This window comes from Fomitiporia mediterranea (genome assembly GCF_000271605.1).
Source record: "Fomitiporia mediterranea MF3/22 unplaced genomic scaffold FOMMEscaffold_8, whole genome shotgun sequence".
NCBI lineage: Eukaryota > Fungi > Basidiomycota > Agaricomycetes > Hymenochaetales > Hymenochaetaceae > Fomitiporia > Fomitiporia mediterranea.
In genome coordinates this window covers 2,816,504-2,834,883 of record NW_006760393.1, presented here as the reverse complement: position 1 = coordinate 2,834,883, position 18,380 = coordinate 2,816,504, and the positions used below count along the sequence as shown (strand labels likewise).

The window sequence follows — 18,380 nt, the reverse complement described above, 5'->3', positions numbered from 1 at the left end:
CGGAGCCTATTTCACCACATCGGTCTGTCCTGTGGACAACTGAATACATTCTACTTGCTCGTTCTCGGCAGCAACACCTGATCCGTGGGATCGACCTGTGGAGTCGAACCGTGCGTTGGCAGACTAGAACGACTTGTTCAGACAGCACGCACTATACGGAGCGAAGAACCGTATTCGAACCGACTGAACGGATCGACCCTATCATCACCAGATCACTGTTTCTCTTCTGCTGCCGCACCATGCAGCTATTGCTGATCTTGTGAGCTCAGAAAAGGGAAGCTGAAATAGATGCTGAGAAAAATACGGGAAATAGACATGCAACGAACATCTCTGCCTTTGAGTAGTTAATACAACGGGCTTGGGCGGTGCTTCAGTGCTTCGAATGGAGAGGGGCGAGTTCACAAGCAAGAGAGACTTGTACGTATACATAGGAGGAGAAGGGGGTGCCTGCTGATCTCGACGGACTTCCCATGCACGGCTTCGTGCTCCCGGCGAGGCGGCGCGGAGGCTGATTGTGCGCTTTGGGTTTACAGACTTGGCTTTCGGCCGCGATGGAAAGAGATAACAGATTGCACTATAAAGGACAGATACGGAAGGAATACAACTGCGATAAATCATTCATGTTCGCGATGGCGGCGAGACCTGTATAATAAAATAATGCATACGTTCAGTACAAGTCGGAAGAGATCAATAACAATCGAGGAGAATCCGATTGACAATACTCGATCGGAGGTAAACCCGAATATTTCGCAGTTCTAGAAGCAGGGGACAAAGCGGGAGGTGCGAGAGTGACTCACCAAGATGACACCGTCCCCACGCACGAATAGCATATCCATCTTCCGTTTAGCCACCTGTTCAGTGGAAGAAAGCACCGTTGATTCACGGAGAAAGCCAGGAAGTTTAAGGTATGAGTCAGCTATTAATTTTATTTATTCATTGAAAGAAATTTGAGAGACCCACATTTATTCGACCTGCCGGCGGCGCGGCCTCATTGCTGTCGACAAGCATGATCGTCTCTTCCACGTCGCTCAGTATGAGATTCATATGGCCATCATACGCCTAAAATGCAATAATAAATGGGTTCCGAAGTGTAAAGTGGAACACGGGGTCACAAACGGCAAGGCGGATAAAGTCTAGTAAGTCACGCTGCGCATGCAGTACAAACGGAATGAAATGCGTACATGGAGGACGCCATTGAGCTCACGGTCACCACGTAGCTTGACAAACACACGTTCGTTGAGAGAAAGCCGAATGAGGTCGAATGGCTCTTGGATGCCTTCCGATGTGCCGTTCATCGTGAACGACCAGACTGCAGACGAGCAACGTAGAATAAAGACTTCATTCAACAAATTATTGACGCGTCTGTGACTAATCTATCTAACTAGGATATTTATTCTCACATTTTCCAGGAAACCTTCCTTGACAGTGGACATGTTCGCTTTGTCCGTCGCGTGTTCTGCAAGCTGACCTATTCGAACACGCTGCCCTGCAGTTCAACTCTTTGTCGAGACGAGAAAATCTGCGTCTAATCCTAGAATCAATCTGATACAATGTCCCGCTCTATGTATCCGTTCCGGTTGTTACTCAAATTAAAGTATCTGGTGCTGCTGGTCTTGAGCTATTTGGTGTGGACTCTGTACTGCGTCAGCATTAGCCTTTCTTTCTGTCAACTGATTGCCTGAATTGCGATGAAATCAGTGTCCTAGGTTAGACGCTGTCCACACTTGCTATGAAGTTGTTGCTTCGTCCATCCCGCCCGCGAAATTCGGCGTGTTCATCTGAGTGTACTTTACCTCCGTCGTTCCCGCTTCCGCACTATCAGGCTTTGTCTCTAATCTCGTTTCTTTGCTTCGGCCCTCGAGCTGTTCCGGTCGAGGTGTAAACTCTTCTGCTATAAAATCTGCAGGTCATGGCAGCTGCTACGTGTGCTCACTCCAGAGCTCCTAATCCTTTCTTAGGCTTCAGCTTTACAGAATACTCGCTATGCTGTGTCGATTTATTCTCGCCTTGGCGACATTTTCGACTTTCTCGGGTACAGTCAATGGTGTGCGCCTCAGTGATGGACGTGCACACGCGAATATGGCCCCTCTTGGCGTCCCTCCAAAGGTATCCCTCGGCGACATCGATGTAAACGCACCGGTAACAAGCCGAAATGGGACACAGCTCACGCCATACAATACGACTTACTTTTTTGATCAGCTCATAGACCATAATAATGCTAGCCTTGGTACATTCAAGCAACGCTATTAGTTTACCTATGAGTTCTATGAGCCTGGTGGACCGATTATTCTAAATACTCCAGGAGAATCAAATGCTGATCGTGAGTTATCTAAAGCGATGTACTTTCTACTTCCTAACTTACAGAGATGCCTTGCGAATTTCGCAGCTTACAACGGATATCTTACCAATAGGACTATTGATGGACTCATTTCCCAACAGCAAAACGGTTCCACAATCGTCCTCGAACATCGGTACTACGGACTATCGAATCCTTTTGATGATCTGAGTGTCGCCAGTCTCAAGTATCACACCATTCAACAGGCTATTGATGACCTTGTTTATTTTGCAAAAAACGTTAATTTACCGATGCCTGGTGGAGATGAAGTCACGCCGGACAAAGCTCCATGGGTACTAACTGGGGGGAGTTACAGCGGTAGGTACCGTACAATAGTGTATTCGAATGATCTTATTAATTTGGTTTAGGTGCACTGACGGGCTGGACTATGGTCAAGTATGTGTAATCACATTTCTTGATATCACCAGGTATAAATGCGGTATAAATTGACCTCATATAAGTAAACCAGACGTATTCTTCGCTGGATACGCCTCCTCAGCCACCGTAGAGTCCATCGTCTATTTCTGGCAATACTTTGACCCTATCCGGCAGTTCATGCCAGCGAATTGCTCTGCTGACGTTCAAGCTGTCATTGAACATATAGATCAGGTCTTTACAAACGGATCAACAGCCGAGATTGCAAACATAAAGAGTAACTTTGGGTTAGGGAACTTGAGCCACGTGGATGATGTCGCTGGAGCTTGTGAGTGCCCGCTTTGCTATATGTTCAGAGCCCTCTTTGATAAGTCGAGTTATTAACTCGGTTTGACACAGCGCGGAATAACCTGTGGGATTGGCAATCATTATCGCCGACATCTGGGCCAGGAACACGCTTCTTTAACTTTTGCGACGCACTCGAAGTGAAAGATGGTGTCTCTGCCGGTTCGGAAGGCTGGGGAGCCGACCATGCACTTCAAGCTTGGGGAGCGTTCTGGAACGAGACGTATTACAATTTACGTATGTGTATTCTATTACTGGTCTGCACTTCCCGTTGATTAAAATTGTTTCCGATTTTATCCTGGTGAGTTTAGTTTGTGGAAGTTTGGATGCAGAGTACGTCTACTCGCAAAATTGAAGTTAAAACCGGAGTCGACGGGACGGATATTTCTGATAGGACGTGCCTGGGGACCTACGACCCAACTCTGGATTATCTCACGGATACGACGTCGGTTTTGCATGTTCCGTGTCCGCTTGCAGTTGGAACTTACAGTGGCTATCTTGCAGAATCGATAATGCCAATCGCTCATGGATGTGGATAGTGTGAGCCTGTCATTATTTTCTCTGAACATCGGTTGTCAAGTTAACAACAAGATTTGGCTAGCTGTAACCAAGTCGGCTTCTTCCAAGACGGAGCTCCGGATGGCACCCCGAGCCTTGTTTCGAGGCTCATGCTACCGGCGTACGATGAGGTTCGTTGCATTCTTCACGGTCCAAATACAGACTTTCAACTACTAGAGCCACAATCACGCTGCCTGGTCTTTCCGCTGAAATAAAATCGCCTGTGCCATTCATATCAGAAAGTGGTATCTGATTTCTGATATGTCACATGCAGCGCCAATGCACGCACTGGTTCCCAGAAGCATTCAGTGAGCCGCCCACCCCGAATGTAGCGTCGACGAACGAAACGTATGGCGGTTGGGACTTGACGGTTAATAGGTTGTTCTTTGCGAATGGGAAGCGTACGTTGACCTGTTCTTGTTTATATCATCCATTCTCTCTTATTCATTTGTCTCGGTGTCCTGGACTGACAGGTGACCCTTGGCGCGATGCCACCGTCTCTTCTGACTTCCACACCCGAGAGAGCACAGAATCACAACCCATCATGGTAAGCGACGGATTCCATACCAATGATCTCATTACTGCAGCAGGAATGGCGGACGACACGATCGCAAGTGTGCAGGAGGAAGCTCTGGCAAAGATGAAGGAGTGGTTAGCTACTTGGAATAGTACAAGTTAGTTTGGCGGATTTGGGATCGAAGTAGACAGATTTGCAATGTGACTGGGACAGCGAAGGTGAAGCCTGTGAACTTGTAGCTAGAAAATTTAACGAAGCTTCTTGAGTATGTCTGTATCGAAACTTCGGATAACGACAACATTGTTACGTAGTCTAATAGATACAGTGTGTGCCTAGCCAAAAATTACTGGAGTTGTCCAAACAAACTCTACATTCGAGTATCATAGTGACTACGGAGCCTATTTTTGGATACTAGTACGTAATATACTGATAGAGTCCTGATTGTTTGGTCCTGATTGCCATAGTTTATTTCTAACCATCACCTCGAAACATCTTTCGCCTACGGGAAACAGCCCAGCTCAGTTCTCTAATTCTCTCTGGCAGCTTCAAATATCGATATACTAGCTTCTAATTTACCTTGTCTTCCTAGTCGACCGATCGAGATCGAGTCATGCCCTCGACCCCGGATCTTGTGAACTCCATAGTCCGCAGCATAGCGACGGTACCGCCACCGTATTGTTCTCCGTGCACCTGATAGAGATGGATATGCGATACGCTGCACAGCGTGGCTAGACCTCCTGACCGCTTCCTTGCCTTTCTTGTCGCAACATCCCTTGCGCGCAAATTTTCTTTGAAAATACAACTGGATAATGCAATAAAGACCTCTGTCTAAGTTGAAGAATACGGCAGCTATTATCTGTGCAGGAAAGAGGGTAATGCAGCCAAAGCTGAATATATGACGTTCGCTGAGACCCGGCGCGATTGTACATTGTGCGCTTTGGAGAAATTTTGATTTGTTTCGGGGGGCCTATTTCCGGATTGATTTCGATGCAAGTCAACAACCTTTGGTGCAACTTAACTTCAGACCTACCTGGATTCCGCCGTGCTTAGTCTACATACGATTGGGGCCACTAGCACGGCATTGTTCTTTTCCCTGCGCGCTTTCCGGAGCCCGCCTTCCCCGAACCACGAACACTCTATTTCCTTCTTAGTCCAGTAAACTGCGGCTGAAGCAGGCAGTTTGAATGAATTGATGAAAGTATATTGATACCCCGATTTCGTGTACAGTCACAATAGTCCTGAGCCACGTTTATCAGCAGACAACGTGGTTTGTTTGGGTATGGTTTCGCGACCTGAGTAAAGGTATTTAATGCGTGTAATTGACGACCAATGTTGTCAGACTTTCTGTCCTCCTCCCATCTCTTACTTCGCGTCTCAGCAACCACTTCTCGCAGAGCTCTCTCCCTTCGCACACGCCCACGCCCTGCCTTCCTATACCATGGACTTCTCCTCGACTAGCCCTCCTGCAGGCGATCCTTTGTCGTCCATATTTGTTCCGGATGTCAATACATCCAACGCATTCAATCACGGCACGAATGTAGGCAAGGATACTCAGCCACAACAATTCGTTGGGTCTGGCATACCAGCGTATGTGGAAGGTTTGAATGACCAAGCGGTGAGTAGAATTACTCTTCGGTACGACGCTTTGACTGACAGTGCTGCATAGACATGGAACAATGACTTGTCCAGTGCGCACAGCGTCCACAACAGCGGTCTGATCCTTGATGGTCAACTGGCGAGCCCTATGCCTGGACCATGGAACAACCACAATTTGGTCGATACACTTCTTCGTTCTTACGATGGAGGGATGCATTTATTCCATCATGACCAAGCTTTTGGGAACTCGTCAATACCCTTTGGCAACGGCACGCTTCCCGCTTCTACCTCCCGTGAGAGCTCCGTTTCCTCTTGGTCATCAGGTTCTTCACGCTCGACATCGTCACTCATGACTCCTCATTGGACCCAAGCGCCGAGCTTGCAAACTCCGTTTCTCCAGCAACATGCTCTCTTCATGAATACTCCAATCCCCGATGTTCAGCAGCCACAGATGGCGAACAGCTTCATGGGAAGCGCTATGACTAGAACGCAGCCGATTTCGCTGCCAGTTCCAATGCAGGCACAGAACATCCCCGAACTTCAATTCCGCTACTACAAACACGATAATACCTTGGATAACGTTACTCTCCCCGAGCCCATCGCCGCTAGGTCAGGTGCAGCTGGTGTTGGTATTGACAACTCGTCTCCTATTCCGTTGATGTCGACGTCCTCTACGCCCCAGTCTCAAGCTGCTGGTCCCTCCAGTGCTCGTGAGAAAGCAAAATCCAAAGGAAAGGAAAAGGTCGACGACTCCAAGAAGACCGAGAACATTGGTCCTATACGTTCGAAGAAACGGAAGAGCCCAAATTCAACTGTACCTTGCAAGGATCCAACATGCGACAAACTCTTCTTTTGTAAAAAAACCATGTTGCGGCACGTAACCTCTCGCCATGACAAGGAGAAGAGATTGTTTTGTCCGGGCCTCCATGCTGTACGCGATGACAGCATGCGAAAATGCACGCACGCGTCTGGGTACGCCCGAGAGGATTCTCTCAAGCGCCATCTGGATAGCGCAAAGGAAAACGACCCTTGCCGTATCGAAGCGAAGAAATTGGGATGGAACCCAGCAGTTCCTGGAAGCATCCAAAGGTTGAAAAAGTACCGACCGAGTAATTCCAATGGCGAGATGGCAGAGAATATTTGAACTTGCTTATATTTCGAATTCGCTTTTTTCCATTGTTCCCCCTTTTCTCGTTTCTCGTTTTGATGTCATGCGTCTGTATCCGTTTCCAATTCTCCATCTTCATTTCTAATCTGATTCCTGTCTTGATGTATTATCGCTAACTCATATCTGTGACTATATGCACCCTAGCACTGCATCTATTTCTTTCTTCACTTTATTTCTCTTCTTCTCACTTTTACTTATTACTGTAGTTGAGCACGTTTAATATCTATTGGTTGTACATAATTTGACGAAATATTTGCCTTACTGATAATAGCTACAGCCACGAACGGTAAAAAGTTGCGCGGTTGCTTTTTTCATTGTTAAAAGGGCAAATTGCACAGCAAATGGAATAATGTAGTATACAGTACAGAGTTTCTGTCACCGAGCATCTCGCCTTAATGCCTCATTTTATGATGCGACGATACAAAGAGATCCCAAGTTTTGATAAGATCTACATGTCCAGTGCGTGGTTAAGGGATGGGTGGCCAGTTGACCAGAAAGTGTCTAAACAACAAATTTTGGCATCGTAATGGCTATACAACACATGAAGGCATCCGCACTGACTTACATGGCGGACAGCATAGCCACCAGTATATAATCGAATCCGCGACTTCGTTTGACTGCGTCTGAAGAAGCATTGTACTCCGTTTGCTTCCCTTCTAAGCAGATATTTATTTGGACACGCGATGTTACGTAACCATGATTGCTTCCGAGGATCCGCGATGTTTGCTTTATTTTGCTTTGAGCAACTCTGCCGTGGCTTGCTAAACCTCACGTTTCGAGAAAAGGTCAGCTTTTCCACCTCCATTTACGGTTCAAGATCCTCAAAGCTCTTCTGTCTGCTTTTCCAATCCAAGTTGTTGTGGTTCTACCCTAAACCCTAGTTTTGTTTCTTTTTATAAAAAAAGGCTACCTTATCGTAACCTCCGGGAAAGGACGTTGACCCATGTTACGTGCATCCGATAGATGTGTGTACAGCGCGTGGGAGCCTTCCATTTTTATACGCATTAATTGTGGCTTATTAACAAGGCATCCACCTATTTCGTTGGTATGGGATCGTCTCCGTTGAGTTACTTAGTTAGTAAGTCTTTCCTCAACAACACAATCGGATGAAGGAATTTTCGTTCTCAATGACCGCGCCGAAGCTCTGGAAATTGGGGTCAAAACTTGAGCAGTATCTCCCATTGTGCACTTCAGTCACACTTGTTCCCGGGCCTCCCCTGCACAGGCGCTTGACCACTTTTGCATCAAGGCCCCAATGGACCTATGAGACGATTCGACTTCCGACACGCCGAGATCCTGACACGCTTAGACATAACCAAGCAGAGGCCACCTGTACATATTGTCGGCCTTTCTGCATCCGGCTTTCGGACTCATGATCGGTAGTGCCACATTCCAGATCCAGTAATCTGTATTGGTTCGAACAGAGTGAACGAATGGTCGCGCTCGTACGTTGCTATCCTGACTCACGTACGGAGATCTAAGCGATGAGGTATCGAGATACAATGGCGCAAGCCACTTTGCACCACAGAATTTGTTTTGGTAATTTTTCAACATCAAGTAAGACTATTTAATGGCCGGAAGGAGGGAGGGGGGAAGCTCTATCGCTGACATCTCCTGGTACTCTATCTACCTTTTGTCCCATCACTCATCGCATCCCTTCTTCCCTTTACCTCGTGCTATCTTTTATAGAAGATGCGGTACATCTACGATATTTCTTCCAATAAGACTAGGTCCTCAACCGGACATGCAGTGAATGAGGATGTCGACTCGTTCGATGCATTGCAGCCTGTTACGGACCATGGAGGACAGGTTCAACCGCAGACGCTCGACGCGTTTACGGCGTTTGAATATCCAGAACTTCCGAATAATTCAGAAGTAAGAGTACCTACTCTACAGATCAGCATTGTGACTGACCATTTTGTACAGGTTCCAAGCACTGTTCCGACAGACAAGCAAGGACATCTAAATTGTGACCAGAACCCACACGCTTACGACTCAACCGTCGGAGACGTGCCAATAGATCCTGTCCTCATGTTCGATAGCGGTCAGCATAATCTCATGCGACATGAGGATGCTGTTGGGAGTGGCTTAAATTTCCATAACCAGGCGCCGTTGGATGAGTCTATGCCTCGATCTACCTCCCCACAACCCGCCTCCACACGTGTAGCGAGTGCACCCTCCAACGAGTCAACGACCTCTACATGGTCATCGCCCCCGATTGCTCCACCTGCTGGAGAATACGAGCTGGACCCACGGCGACCATTCAATCAGCTATCACCCGTCCTTCCTGCCGTTTACACTTGCCCACAGGCAGGGTCAGATAATGCATTCACGCAAGTGCACGGACAGAATATATCGGCGACCATGCCGATGTTCCAACAGGCACAGGGAGTATCGACCCTTTCCGTTATCCCATTTACGCGCTCTGGTGAAGTTGAAGATGTTGGACTTCCACAACCCTCGACAAGCACTGCATTGATCCCAGATAATCTGCCTATTCCTCCCGCCTCAGGACCGATTAGACGCACTGGAAAGCAGTGTAGTCCAAATTCTCAACTCCTTTGTAAAGACCAGAATTGCGGAAAGCGCTTTCACGACAAGAGGACGCTTAAGAGGCATATTGACGATGTGCACAATCCCAATAAAGCTACGTGGTTCTGCCCGGGCTTGGGCGCCCCACGTGAAGGTTGGATGAAAAAGTGCACCAACCATTCAGGCTATGCTCGGAGTGACTCTTTGCAGCGTCATATATATGCAGCGGAGGAGAGTAATCCATGTCGCACCGAGGCTGTGAGGTTGGGCTGGAGCCCTACAATTCCAAAGAGCATCGAAAATTTGAAGGATTTCCGACCAGCTTGAGACGTCGCAACAGTGTAGAAGTGTCGCCTTCCTGTCTCTATTTTTAAGTTGTCTTCATTTCTCCGTTATTCCAATTTTGATTCTTTAGTCCTTTAACTCTGTCATGAATGTGCTAATGCATCATCGCCCTTGTTAAAGTTGTTTTTGTAGTTTTCGGTCGCTTGCTTGTATCTCCATTCTACTTCACCTGATGTTATTTCCAAATGTCCACGCTTCATCACCGCTCTTGTCGTGTTATTTTTAGTACCATTTCCGCGATTCTAATGTGTCTACTGTAATCAAGTTGCCAAATGAATACATCGAACTCATATAGCGACATAAAATTATTATCACACAACCACACTATCTGTGCACTTAATATATTCTACTTCTATTAAGAACAGAGCGACCATATACGTGTGCATAGTTTCCTATGTGAATGCTCGTATACACGCATTCCTTTGAAACGAACAGACAGAAGTACATGCGTGAAGTTAACTGCTGTAAATAAATTTGCCAAATATAGCAGTAATCTCCTTCGAGCCAAGAATGTAAATAGAGAGGAGATTCCACAAATACACGTTCTGCTTAGGGAAACTATCATGTTCTCTTTATTTGACAAAGAAATATAGATCATGTGGTCTTTGATTAATTTCTGTCATGATACAAGTCAAAGCAACGAGATCATGATGGACAGAGTAAGATGATTCTGAGATGGCAAGGAGGGCATATGAATTTTGGTATCAGAGATGTTGAACTGTAGACAGACAAATTGTAAAAGAAGTGCAATTAAATGGGAAGGGCAAGGAAGGGTGGCAGTCTTTTTTTTAAATTTTATGAGTATTGCATGCAAATTACAATTACTGTAATACAATTTTTGAATGTTTTCACACGGAATTTCACTAACTCACAAGTCACATGTTATAATGTGTAACAATTTGCCGCCCAAAAAGACTCGCGAGAGCAAACAGGTGTAATTATCTCATTATTTCCATCTCGATCTTCATACACAAATTTCATTATCTGAACTGTTCATCACGCTGACAAGGCTACAAAGACAGGAAACGAAAATTGACGAACGCGTAACACGGAGTAATCAACTTGAACGGCACCGAAGAGAGACATTGGCTTCAAAGAGTTGGGAACATGCAAATTTGCAAAAGGTGCAACAACGATCGCGGGTAAAGTAAGAGACAAAACCAGAGCTCAAAGCAAACACAAAGTTGGCGAAACTAATAGACAACTAATGGAAAGGAAGGGTGACAAGAACCATAATTCGTCCGTATCCTAAAGGTAAGAAAGAAGAACGACCCTGTTCAGCGTTCATAGGGGACCAGCAGCCTCGATACGCTTTACGCCGCTGGAGATGCGGGGCTGTTCATGGACAACTTGAAGTGCACGGAACCGCTACTATCGGTTAGCTCTCCCGGAGAGCGTGTCGCTTCCGCAGTAGCGTTTTCGTCAAGGTGAAGGGAGGCCAGAGTACCATTTAGATCGTGGAGTGTTTCTTGCTCCTTCGACTTTTGTGCTGTCACGACCTGGGTAGATAATGGGCGTGAAGGCGAACTGTCGGTACCGGATCGTCCTGGAGTACGACTCATCGAGAATGAAGCAGCTGAGCTGTTCGGACTGAGTCCAAACGTTTCAGGACGAGACGGAGTATTGCTTCGATTAGCACCTCCTGGACCCAGTTGCGCGGTGGACAAAGAATCATTCACAGCAGGTGCATTGTCTGGTGAAGGCTTAGCGTTGCCGCCGAAGCGCTGAGGATAATTGGATGCAACGCCTAGAATGTTATCCTTTGCAATATTGGGTTTGCGATCCGCCGCAAGGTTGGCAAGATAGTTCGGGTCTGGAGAGAAGGGCGAGAACCCTGAGAAATGACTAGGAACCTGTCCTTCAATCATTCCACCAGAGCGTCCGTCTTGAGGCTGAGCGGGAAATGAATTGTAGAAACCATTTTCGAACCCGACGTTGCTAGCTATGCCAGTGAAAATCGGTAACTGGGACTGGTTCTGTGGAGGCTCGAGCACAGCATTTGATTCTCCATTTGCACCGGAAAAGCCTCCGAATCCGAATTTCTGCAAAATCTCAATAGCCTGGTCTTGAGTCAACTGAATGGAACCATCAGCGGAGCGCGTAAGCCCTGGATGGGTCGCCTGTGCTTGCGCTTGAGCAGCTGCCTGTGCGGCGGCTTGAGCGGCTTTGTCTATATATAAAGTTGAGTAACTAAATACAATTGAGCATGACATGGATCGGCTCACATTGACTCCTACCCCAGCTCAGACGAATGCGGCTTCCACCAATAGGAAAACCTTGCATCCGCTCAATTGCTCTTTCTGCATCCGCCTTCCTAACGAACTGTACGAACCCGCAGTGCTTGCCTGCTGGGACTTTCACCTAGAGATATTCGTCAGCCAACTTGTGCGCATGCATGTGACTAACAGACATACATAATGGATATCGCCGAAAGGTGCGAAAAATGTTCGCAGAGTATCCTCCGAGATGAGCGGTGACAGACCACCAACGAAAACCTACAATATGATTTAATATCCGCAAGCACTCTGATACAGTGACCGTCACCTACAGTCGTATTGTAAGGATCTGTGGAGGTAAGCTGCTCTCCGTTCGGACCAATTAGGTTGCCGAGGATCGCTCGGGCCTGTTCCTGATGCTTCCAGGACTCGTCAAGCTTCTGCTGATCCATGACTAGTGGTGCGGTAATAGAAGGCAAGATCTTCGAGCTCTGCTTCGGGTCACCTAGATTCGCTCTTGCAATGAGCTGTGCAAGTGCTTCTAGAGTTATAGTTGGTGCTCCACCATTTGGAGCACTCATAGAACTGGCGGTGGTCGAAGCCGACATGGACGGAATTGAACCGGAACTTCCAAGTGACGAGCCAGAGCGAGAAGTAGCAACAGATGCGAGTTCATTTGTTCCTTGCTGGCCTGCTTGGTCCGCAGGTGTTGTTACGCCCGTCTGCCCATCAGTTCCCCCAGGACCCTTGAACTTGGCAGTTGCCGGTGAAATGCGCACTAATTAAATGAATAATCAGACTACATCCAGGATAGAGCGTACAAAGAGGTGCTTACTGGGACGTGAGAGACAGTACAATCCGTGCATTTCAATAAGTGCTCGCTGTTGGTCCGCTTCTTCCGTGAACCTAACGAAGCCATAACCTCGAGAGACTCCAGTGACTGGGTCAAGCATGATCTTTGCGCTCTTGCAGCTATGGAAAGGACGAATAAACTTCGGCGCCCTATCGTTCCTCAGCCCAAGCACTGGGTTGCGAAAGACTGCTACCAAATCGGAATTGGAAGTCTCCGGCGCTAGGTCACCTACGAAAATACTATACTCCTTTTGCTGACCTTGATTATTCAGAGTGCCTGTGGACGGCGGCCTATCGACAGTGGTATTAATCGGGAATGTCTGCGTAACAGGGCTTGGTGAGGGCGATGATGCCCAATTAAGAGCGAATGGTTTTGTAGAGTTAGGTAGTATGGCTTGTGTGCCACCCGACGACGCATTGTTGATCTGAGAAAGGACAGTCGCTGCATGTTGCGGAGAAGGGAACGTGAGGAAGCAATATCCAGGATTGTTTGGCTGCTGGCCAGTAACTGAATCCGATGGCGCATGGGGAATCTTGACAGTCACTTGGTCCCAACCCATAATATCACAGACTTGTTTAGCGTATTCTTCATCCATCCACGGCTCGAGATCGCCCCACCAGAGAGTCGAATGAGACACAGACTGTTTGTGAGCGTGCGGTGGGCTTAATGGGCTTCGCAGGCTAGAGAAGTTTGTGTCGATATTTCTGGGTGGCAACGAAGCAATGGGGGGCGGAGAAATAGGTATGGGCGCAGTGGACGGCGGCTGAAGGAGTGGATCAGAAGCGTCGCGGGAGAACTCGCTTGGATATAGGGAGTAGAGTGAGCTTCCACCGTTTGCGAAGCCACCAGCGGCGGAGAAAGGCGCACGATGATTGCGGTTAAAGGAAGAGATGGGACTGGACGTAGCTGCCACTCGAGCATTGTTGCTGCTCGGCGATTGTGTATGTCTGTTTGTGACATGATGATGATCCGTCGACGAAAGTGGCTGCCCTGGTCGAGTCCATAATGTGTCCGGGTCATGCGTCTGCAGCGTCCGGTCTACCTGCGGGAATATCCACACATCAGACTCAGGACCAAACTCCTCATTCTGGCTTGGTGGCTGCTGGAAGTTGCCAGTCGCCCGCTGACTGTCCGTGATCCCCGACAGTGCGGTGAAGGAAGACCGACTGTCAGAAGTGAGCGGGAGAGAAAAATGACGTGGGTCATACGCCCGACCACGCTGTGAGTCAACCGCAGCCATCGGGAGTTCCGAGAATTCGTAACGAGACATCTCCATCTGAAACACGTTCGTACGTGGCTGTTAGTGAGGTATAGAGTACGGAGAAGTTAGAATGTGGGTGAAAGTAATGTTTTACGAGTTTCGGGAAAGGGGGTTCAGATACGGACGATTCGGGATGCAAAGAAGAGTACTAACGACAATCAAAGGGACTTCGAAAGCTGAACGAAATAATAGGTGAGCTAGTAGGGTTAAAGACGAAGCAGGCGATAGCGGGTGCAAGAAAAATAACAGGGGCGGACGGATCGAAAACAGAGGACAGAGGGCGAGTCAGAGCTAACGTGAAGGTCGACAGCGAGACAATGGAGACACAGAGAGAAGATGGAAATGAAACAAGATGAAAGCAATGAGTTAGCGTATGGGTGTCTGGCAGCGTCAGCAAATGGAGAGAAGAAAAGCCTTGCGACAGACAATACTAAAAGGATTTTATGCTTAGACGGATGACCGAACAGTGGTCAAGGGAGAGAAACGAGGAGCGGGGAGTCTAAAGAACAAAATCGCGCCAAATACTTGTAACGATCAACTCCGCATCATCGTGGCAACAATTTTCCCGATAGGACCGACCTCCCCTTGCTCTAAGGGGCCTCTGTAGCCGAGATATGGAGTCTATCGATTGAAATGAATACAGACAGGTGGAAATTTATCTAGGGAAAGTTCAAAAGCGGTGCAATTGAGGTTTCCTGTTGCTGATTTTTTATTTGCTCAAATATATGCATTCTTCTGTGGGTCCGCACTATTTACGTAGGCCCAGCGCCTAACATTGTGGACCTGCAAAGCAACGGCAACCTCGAGAAATGGAATACCTTCGCATCATCCACTGTTTTGTTGGTGACTGCAATTGTGCAGGACGTGATGAAGCAACTCGGTTCCAAATCGGTCTAGCCGAAGATGCCAGATAGCTGATCATTTCTCAAAATCACCTGCTTCATCCTCTCTTTTGATTCACATCCAATCAGAACTAATCTCGAGGGAGAGAATAAAATGACAATTCACCAACGCCCTGCAGACTTCTCCACTTTATATCTTTGCTTGTTTGCAAAGTAGGTTTCAAGCTAGACGTTACCAGGTCGATGAATCTAACTTTCAGCCGTCGGCTTCCTATCAATTCCAAGTGCTTCGTGTACGGCATTCAATCATAGTTGCTGTGCATTTTTAGACGCCGAGAATATTCCTGAGTCCTCGTGCTGCCTGGCACCTTCCTGTCCCCACCCTAGCATTAGCCAGCTATCAACGCTTTCGCAAACATACGGCACGCATACACACACCTTGCTAGACTCGACCGTCCGAAGTACGAGCGCACACGCCTTGTATTCGAACAATCCATACACCTTACTTTCCAGGTAAAACACCGGACTGTTTTCCAAAACCGTACAGGTCGTCCATTGTCCGTTCCTAGTCTTCCAGGCCCTTCTTCCTCGCTACGGGCCGCTCATTTCAATGCTCCGTCCCGGTCCCGGAACCCCGATTCAGAATTGAATTCTTTTTAGCCTTACCCTACCCTTACGTCGATCTGAGATTCCGATTCACGTTTTCAATTTGACACGTGCAAATCAATTGGGTAAGCTTCTTCGAACATCATCGTCGTTCAGATTCATCAGTACTTAAAAACGAACGCTACTAGACCTGGTATAGCGTTAAGAGAGTGGAGGGCTAACTGCTGAGAGATCTCTGCGACTCAACTGGGAACTGGAAACCTAATCTATCTAGCGTCAAGACGTTGGCTGCTTGACATGATGGCACTCTTTTCCTGCCTGCTAAAATATTTCAAGTTTCCTGGCTCAGTATTGTACGGAAACAAGCTGAAAAGGGCACAGAGTAGCTATCAATCTACAGGTCCACTATGCTGCTCATGATACTTATACATAAAATGATAGTATTGCTCTGCTTTCCAGGTAACCAATGCAGTACTCAGACTTATTGAACTTTCAGTACGAAGCAAATAACAACACTGTCAATCATAAAAGGCATGCAACAACATCACCATTAAGATATACGGAAACATGAAAAGGAAGTGGTAGCATCATAAACTGCACAGAAATGATCAGAAGGACAGACAACACACGTCAGCAGAATTAGATCGGACAAAATATCAACATCACGAAACTCGGAAAGAAAATAGGTGAACAAATTGCATGGAGGGCTTGACCCGCCCGGTGGCATATCCGCGGAGACTCAAGCAAGAAGCAGGCAAAAACAAGGCTATGCTTTACCGTCCACATGTCTGTGCTCACGAAACCTGCGCACGCATAAAATGATGGTTCCGCTGTTGCTTTCCCACTGGGCATATCAGGTAGCCAAAACAATACCCATCCTAATCTTACTGAAGGTTCCAGTATGACGCGAACAAGAATATCGTCAATCACAAAAGGTATGTAATAACATCGCCATTAAGAATATACGTGAACAAGATGAAAAGGGGTAGAACACAAATTGCATCGCAGAAATAATAATCAAAAACGACATACAACGCACGTCAGTAGAACTAGATCGAGCAATCGAACAAAACATCAGTATCATGAAATCAGAAGGATAAGAGATAAAAGAATTGCATGGAGGGCTTAACCCGCCCGGTGGTATATCCGCGACGACTCAAGCACGAGACAAGCAGACAAACGGAGCACGGAAAATAAGACGGTTGATTATCCGCCTACACGTCCGCAATGCTACTCAAGATACCCGCGCGAGACGCCGCACCCGAAGTCCCACCTTCCGCCTCTTCTCGCAGATAGCCACTCGGTCCCGCACCACCACTCGACCCGCTAACTTGACTAATAACATCGCTCTGCAACTGCATCGGTACAAACACAACCTTGCTCTGTGCAGTCTTCGCCATTGTCTGCAAAGCCTCAAGTTGTCGAATTTGCATAGCAGCTGGTGAAGCGAGGATGTCTGCTGCTTGACGCATGAGGCGTGCTGCGTCAACTTCAGCACGGGCAGCGATAACTTTAGACTCTCCGATACGTTTCTGCTGTGCAGCGGACGAGAGTGAAGCAGCAACTTCGGGAGAGAAGATGATATCTTTGATACTGGTTAAAAAAAAGTAAGATGAGTACTCCGAATTCAGATTAATATTGGCGGGTGACACTCACAGAATGCCTTCAATCGCAACACCCCATTTCTATCAAAACCGTGTTGTCAGAACTGACATTGTACGGACGGAAGGAGTAAAGACATACATCTGCAACGTCACCGACAATCTCGGCAATTTCAAATGCAATAGCCTCCCTCTCCGTGACTACACTCTGGACCGCACGTGCACCAACAACGTGCCGAAGAGTAGTCTGTGCACGTTCAATAAGTGCTTGGCGCAAGTCCGTAATGCCGAAAGCCGCGCGATACGGGTTCGTGATCTGGAAGTAAATGACCGAGTCACTGCAAGCAAAATAACACTATTTAGAACATGTCGATATTAGGACTAGAACGGACATGGACGTACATCTCAACATTGACATTATCCCGGGTGATGACCGTCTGCCTTCCAATAGGGCTGATTTGGATCTTGACGTCGACAATACGGAGTGATTCCGTGCAGACGTTGACTTGTACCAAACCAGGATCCACCGCCCTGTAGAACTTTCCGAAACGTGATACCAAGCCAACCGAACCTAATAATACACTGATTAATGTTCAAATCTCGGGTTTCCATCACGCTGAAACTCGCCTTGGCCGACGTTGCGGAACGGATTCGGGCATGGGCAGCACGGAATAGCGCCGCAGAAGCCGACAATGCTGCCAAGACCGTTTAAGAGAGAACCGTAAATGCCGTGCGTCACTTCCCCTGTTCCCAAGTCCTGGGCGTAGGATTGCTGTAATAGGCCGAATATAAGGTAACGTCTAATTTATTCGTGTTGACAAGGGCGAAATATAACAAACCTGCATCTCGCTGCGCTTAAGCGGCTGAACAGCAATGATGTTCTTGTCAAACTGCCTCCTGGGTCCTACAGGATGATGATCACCGGTCACTACAGTTTTCACCCATCCATTAGCCCGTCATAACTCGAACTATGGGAGAAGAATACGCACCAGGAGGAGCATCGTGGTCAACGACGTTCCCACGGAAGGAGCTTCCGCTAGGCGACGGGTTGCGATCCTTGCGGTCGGGGTCATGCGTCGGTCCGTTCGTTGCCATTGCCGATTTTCTTGTGGGAGTGGGTAAAACGGGGACGGAAGATGACTATGAACAGGAAGATGGGCGGGGGATGGAGGGCGAATGCAACGATGGGAGGCGACAAAGGCGGGGGTATATATGTAGTGTGAGAGGACG

General features: G+C 47.6%; 6 protein-coding genes across 6 annotated transcripts; 3 read left to right on the top strand and 3 right to left on the bottom strand.

Annotated features, from left to right (window-relative positions):
• Positions 1–301: 301 nt before the first annotated feature.
• On the bottom strand, positions 302–1,318 carry FOMMEDRAFT_21984 (Sm-like ribonucleo protein). Its single transcript, XM_007268842.1, has 4 exons — positions 1,182–1,318; positions 961–1,059; positions 798–851; positions 302–642 (listed from the first exon to the last, which is right to left on the bottom strand). The coding sequence occupies exons 1-4, from the start codon at positions 1,293–1,295 to the stop codon at positions 619–621; spliced, it is 291 nt and encodes a 96-aa protein (XP_007268904.1). The 5' UTR covers positions 1,296–1,318; the 3' UTR covers positions 302–618.
• Positions 1,319–1,983: 665 nt separating this feature from the next.
• Positions 1,984–4,862, top strand: FOMMEDRAFT_158780 (uncharacterized protein; the record flags this gene model as incomplete). The annotated part of the gene is made up of 12 exons (XM_007268841.1): positions 1,984–2,227; positions 2,303–2,320; positions 2,387–2,653; positions 2,704–2,731; positions 2,797–3,038; positions 3,110–3,292; positions 3,367–3,388; positions 3,450–3,593; positions 3,657–3,744; positions 3,888–4,014; positions 4,087–4,287; positions 4,720–4,862. 12 exons carry the CDS (start codon positions 1,984–1,986, stop codon positions 4,860–4,862), a joined length of 1,707 nt encoding a protein of 568 aa, XP_007268903.1.
• A 706-nt stretch (positions 4,863–5,568) lies between these two features.
• FOMMEDRAFT_30269 (uncharacterized protein) lies at positions 5,569–6,870 on the top strand (the record flags this gene model as incomplete). The annotated part of the gene is made up of 2 exons (XM_007268840.1): positions 5,569–5,745; positions 5,797–6,870. 2 exons carry the CDS (start codon positions 5,569–5,571, stop codon positions 6,868–6,870), a joined length of 1,251 nt encoding a protein of 416 aa, XP_007268902.1.
• Positions 6,871–8,586: 1,716 nt separating this feature from the next.
• Positions 8,587–9,753, top strand: FOMMEDRAFT_30268 (uncharacterized protein; the record flags this gene model as incomplete). The annotated part of the gene is made up of 2 exons (XM_007268839.1): positions 8,587–8,769; positions 8,821–9,753. The coding sequence occupies 2 exons, from the start codon at positions 8,587–8,589 to the stop codon at positions 9,751–9,753; spliced, it is 1,116 nt and encodes a 371-aa protein (XP_007268901.1).
• A 984-nt stretch (positions 9,754–10,737) lies between these two features.
• On the bottom strand, positions 10,738–14,514 carry FOMMEDRAFT_142194 (RNA-binding domain-containing protein). Its single transcript, XM_007268838.1, has 5 exons — positions 12,823–14,514; positions 12,320–12,765; positions 12,186–12,266; positions 11,997–12,132; positions 10,738–11,941 (listed from the first exon to the last, which is right to left on the bottom strand). Exons 1-5 carry the CDS (start codon positions 14,114–14,116, stop codon positions 11,085–11,087), a joined length of 2,814 nt encoding a protein of 937 aa, XP_007268900.1. The 5' UTR covers positions 14,117–14,514; the 3' UTR covers positions 10,738–11,084.
• Positions 14,515–16,456: 1,942 nt separating this feature from the next.
• On the bottom strand, positions 16,457–18,305 carry FOMMEDRAFT_21978 (uncharacterized protein). Its single transcript, XM_007268837.1, has 7 exons — positions 18,140–18,305; positions 17,990–18,078; positions 17,778–17,922; positions 17,553–17,721; positions 17,293–17,488; positions 17,206–17,234; positions 16,457–17,142 (listed from the first exon to the last, which is right to left on the bottom strand). The coding sequence occupies exons 1-7, from the start codon at positions 18,243–18,245 to the stop codon at positions 16,764–16,766; spliced, it is 1,113 nt and encodes a 370-aa protein (XP_007268899.1). The 5' UTR covers positions 18,246–18,305; the 3' UTR covers positions 16,457–16,763.
• Between the last annotated feature and the right edge of the window lie 75 nt (positions 18,306–18,380).